Source organism: Portunus trituberculatus, chromosome 38, assembly GCF_017591435.1.
Source record: "Portunus trituberculatus isolate SZX2019 chromosome 38, ASM1759143v1, whole genome shotgun sequence".
In the NCBI taxonomy this organism is placed as follows: domain Eukaryota; kingdom Metazoa; phylum Arthropoda; class Malacostraca; order Decapoda; family Portunidae; genus Portunus; species Portunus trituberculatus.
In genome coordinates, this window is record NC_059292.1 from 38,174,043 (window position 1) to 38,179,042 (window position 5,000).

Genomic DNA, 5,000 nt, shown 5'->3' on the forward strand with positions numbered 1-5,000 from the left:
GATCATAGCAGTAGTAGTAGTAGTAGTAGTAGTAGTAGTAGTAGTAGTAACAATAGTAGTAATAGTAGTAGTAACAGTAGTAAAATCGATAACAATTACAACAATAATAGCAATAATAATAATAATAATAATAATAATAATAACAATAATACTAATAACAATATCCCATCCTTTCCAGACACGCCATGATCGGTCAACGTACAATGTTGGCGTTCATACGGGCAAGACACATCCCTTCCCTCTCTCCCTCTTCCTCCTCCTCATGCCCCTTGCTCCTGGCGCTCCTCCTGCTGGCGGGGGCGGGGCAGGGACGTCTCATGGACACCTGCGAGATACGGCCCCGCCAGGTGACCCTCAACCCTGATGCCGAGGCCTTCATTGGTGAGTAGTGAGAGAGAGAGAGAGAGAGAGAGAGAGAGAGAGAGAGAGAGAGAGAGATTGCTATTTTTATTTGTTATATAATATTTTTACTTGTTTTGTCCATTGAAAATATATAATAGTAATTCAAGAGAGAGAGAGAGAGAGAGAGAGGTAGAGGAAAAAAAATCACACCCTCTGAAATTTATCATCATTATCATCACCATTTTCACCAGTCATCATCATCGTCGTCACCATCAGCCTCTGTACTTTCGCTTACATGACAAAGGCTTTCCTAATATTACCCACTCAACTTGACTCTGGATCCTGCCTGTTCCAGAAATTAAATGTCTATCTATGTATCTATCTATCTATTGATCAATCTATCTATCTATCAATCTGTCTATCTATCTATCTGTGTGCATGTATATATGTTTTACTAATGCAGGAAGTGGTACGTTTTTTTTTTTTTTTTTATTTCCAGTGTGTGATTCACTGTTTGATATGCTGCAGTCTCTGACGAGACAGCCAGACGTTATCCTACGGAACGAGCTCAAAGCTCATTATTTCCGATCTTCGGATAGGCCTGAGACCAGGCACACACCACACACCGGGACAACAAGGTCACAACTTCTCGATTACATCGAGAACAGGTGAACAGGGGCTACACGTGAAAGGAGACACACCCAAATATCTCCACCCGGCCGGGGAATCGAACCCCGGTCCTCTGGCTTGTGAAGCCAGCACTCTAACCACTGAGCTACCGGGCCATGTGTGTGTGTGTGTGTGTGTGTGTGTGTGTTGTTAGGTGGGTGGGTGGGTGAGAGTGTGTGTGTGTCTTGATGTATGGTGGGTGTGGTTTGTGAGGGTGTGTGGGTGTGTGTGTGGAGAGGGCGGGTGGCTCTTTGTCTCGTGTCTCGGCCACCCTCCACCTCCCCCTTGTGTGGACATCAGTCAGGTGTATAGATAGATAGGTAGGTCGAGATTCCGTTACTCTAATTGTTCATCTATGTTACTCTTATACTCGTCTGTTAAACCTTGACGTGTTTCCTCCTAGTTATGAACTAAAAGTTATGTTATCTTAATTCTGTACCGCGGTAATATAATTTTGAGCGTAATTCATTAAGTTAACAATGGAGTAATGTAAGTGTTTTTTGCATTACCTGAAAAATGTCGGGATGAGTCGCGTGAAGATATTATGACAATGAAGTTTTTACTGGTCATCATTACTTTGCGATTACAAGGATATGAGAACTCACTGAAGCAATTTTTCTTATTAAACACAACTCTTATTCTGACATTTTATCTTATCTCTTTCCTTGTTTTCTTTCTTTATCACTTATCTCCATCATTATTAACCTGTAGCTTCTTTATATCTCTCCATTTTCTTATTTATTATCATTATTTTGCGATTACAAGGATATGAGACCTGATTGAAGCACCTTTTCTTATTTAACACAATATTCTGCTTATTCTGACATTCTCTCCTATCTTTTTTCCTATTTTTCTTTCTTTATTACTTATCTCCATCATTATTAACCTGTAGTGCCTTTATATCCTTCCATTTTCTTATTTATCATCATTATTTTGCGATTACAAGGAAATATTCTAGTGAAATGAATATCTTTATTAAATGCATGTTTATTTTTGACATTTCCTCCTATATTTCCATCTTTTCTTTCCTTATGACTTATCTCTTTCACTATTATTAATCTGCAGTTGCTTTAAATTTCTTCCCTATTCTCTCCTTTGAGTAATAATGATAATCTTGGGATCTAGATGGCCGGCAAGATAACACAGTATAGGGACTGGCGGCGCTCCTTTCTGTTGCCTCAATATTACAAAGGTTTGGTGAAGAGCGTCCATCACTAATCTGGGTTGCAATATTGCCATGGCGTGCTCTTGTCTCGTAACGTTGCGGGAGTTTCAATCTTATCAACGTAACTCAAATGAATCATCCTGCCCTTCCTCCTCCTCCTCCTCTTCCTTCTCCTTCTCCTCCTCTCCCTCTTCTTCCTCTTCCTCCTCCTCCTCATCTCGTATTTCTTGACTTCATATTTTTCTTGTTTCTATAAAATCTCTTAGCTTTTTTTTTCTTTCCATTTTTTCTTTCTCTCTTTCTCTCCTGGTATCTCTCATCTTGTCTTCCTCCTTCTTGTATTTCTATATCTTCAATCCTCCTCCTCCTCCTCCTCCTCCTCCTCCTCCTCCTCCTCCTCCTCCTCCTCCTCCTCCTCCTCCTCCTCTCCGATCTCTTCTCTTTCCTCCCTATCTTTGTATTTCTTTTCCTCCTTGACATTCTCCTCTTTCATCTTGTGGTTACCCTATGTCGAGATCGTGACTCTTCACCTTTGACTGTTTCCTTCTCTTCCTCCTTCTTGTCTGCTTCCTGTCCCTTGCCCTCTCTCTTTCTCTTTCTCTTTGTTCCCTCTTAACCTTAGTCTTCCTCCTATAACTGACTCTGCTATTGCTACTGCTGATGCTGGTGGTGGTGGTGGTGGTGGTGGTGGTGGTAGTGGTGGTGGTAGTGGTATAGTGATAGTGGTGCTTCTGGTTCGTCTTCATTTTTCTTCTTTTTCACCTCCTCCTCCTCCTCCTCCTCCTCCTCCTCCTCCTCCTCCTCCTCCTCCTCCTCCTCCTCTTTTATCTTCTATTTTCTTCTTTTTTTCTTCTTTTTAACTTTTTTTGCTTAGTGTTTTGACTTTAATGCATTTCTATCCTTAGTTTGCATAATAGTTAACAATACGGTTTCCCTTTCTTCTCTCTCTCTCTCTCTCTCTCTCTCTCTCTCTCTCTCTCTCTCTCTCTCTCTCTCTCTCTCTCTCTCTCTCTCTCTCTCTCTCTCTCTCTCTCTCTCTCTCTCTCTCTCTCTCTCTCTCTCCCTTTGCACCTCACACACCCATCTCACCTCTGACCTCAGCACCGTAAGACATTAGCTTCCCCTCTCCCTTACCTCCTTCACCTGCCCCACTACCCCTCTCCCACTCTCTCCCCCCCCTCACCTCCTCCCGCCGAGCTCACGGAGGGGAAAGTGGGTGTCCTTGATCAATGAACCGCACAAGAACTTCTATTTACATCCGCAGCCTCCGTTCCCTTGGGCCTCGTGTGTCTCTGTGTGTGTGTGTGTGTGTGTGTGTGTGTGTGTGTGTGTGTGTGTGTCTCGCGTCTTGGCCTTTCTCAGCCTCCGCCTCTTCCGTTTTGTGTGTGTGTGTGTGTGTGTGTGTGTGTGTGTGTGTGTGTGTGTGTGTGTGTGTGTGTGTGTGTGTGTGTGTTTGCCTTTAAAGAGAAAATAATGTAAAGATTTTTGGTTTGGTTTGGTTTCTTTTTGTAGTATTTTTTTCTTTTTTTTTCTTTTTTTTACCTGTATTTGTTGATGTTATTGTTATTGTTGTTGTTCTTCTTCTTTTTCTTCTTCTTCTTTTCTCGTGTTCTCCTTATTTTTGTTCTTTTCTTCGTCATCATCATCATCATCATCATCATCATCATCGGTATGGTTATGGTAGTAGTGTTTCCATTAAGTAGCAGCTTTCTTCCACTCCTGCTTCCCTTTTCTTCGTGGTGCATTACTCGGCTCACGCTCTAAACTCTAAAGGTTATAAGACTGGCTCACGGAAGTTTGCCATTAGGTAGGTAGGAAGCACTTTCTCGTAACTCGAAGACAGATACCATGTGACCTTGTCGAGGCGGTGTTCATGATTGATAAAATAATGATAATAATAGTAATAATGATAATGACAATAAGACGAAAATGAAATAGTGTATAAATTGGTTGCGGCCTATACAGTATATTATTATTGTTGTTGCGGCGCCAGTATTCCATAATTTTCCATACTGTTCCTCTCTCAACCGCGAGGTGTGAATACCCGGCCGTGCGGAGTCAGTGTCCTGTCACGCCGTAACCTTCACCAAGCATCAGGCTTTAACTCTCCTCCTGCTTCTGAATTTCCCCCTTCCCTTTTCTACAAGAGATAGGTTTCAAGACACTTTGGATTATCTTTCGAGCTTTCCTCATCAGAGTCCGGTACCTCAGTGGGCTGTTAAATTTTCCTTTTTGGTACCCTAGGCCAGTGTTTCTCTTACACAGAAAGAAGTGTATACATAAGCAAATCGAGTAAATTCGCAGTCACTAAAAATTGTGTTAAATGTTTTTCTTAAGCTTTCACATTTCTGACCTGCTGACAGTCTTTACAGAGCAGTCACCGAAAAAGAAATCACTGCACCTGCTGATACCTTTACTTGGAGAAGATTAGAAGACGATTAGACTTTACATTTTTAAGGGTGAAAAAAGAATTATTTCTTTGTCGTATACAAAACACTAGTGCTGTCATGTTGCTCTTCACGATCACTGACAACAGATTCTAATGAGATCCAGAAATATGGACTGAGGGAGAACGCTTAAGACAATGGAAGGGAGAATAGTATAATATGTTACTCGACTTCTTATAACTACAACACATACGTGACTGACTTTTAGAGGAAGTTGGTGAGGAGAAATAAGATGAATGAATACTTGAAAGGTATGTGGAAGTGTTAGGACGAATGAAACTGAGGAAACTGACTATTGGAAGGAGGAGAAGGAGGAGGAGTTGGTGATTAAGTGGCGGATAAAGACTGTACATGAACGCAAGGCAAGCTGTGACCTC

The 5,000-nt window shown here is 41.6% G+C and overlaps 1 protein-coding gene across 1 annotated transcript in view; it reads left to right on the plus strand.

Annotated features, from left to right (window-relative positions):
• LOC123514548 overlaps nt 1-5,000 on the plus strand; it is an 82,765-nt gene that overhangs the window by 37,537 nt on the left and 40,228 nt on the right. Inside the window, 1 exon segment of the mRNA XM_045272476.1 lies at nt 179-381. Within this exon segment, the coding sequence (XP_045128411.1) occupies nt 186-381 (196 nt within the window). The 5' untranslated portion in view covers nt 179-185.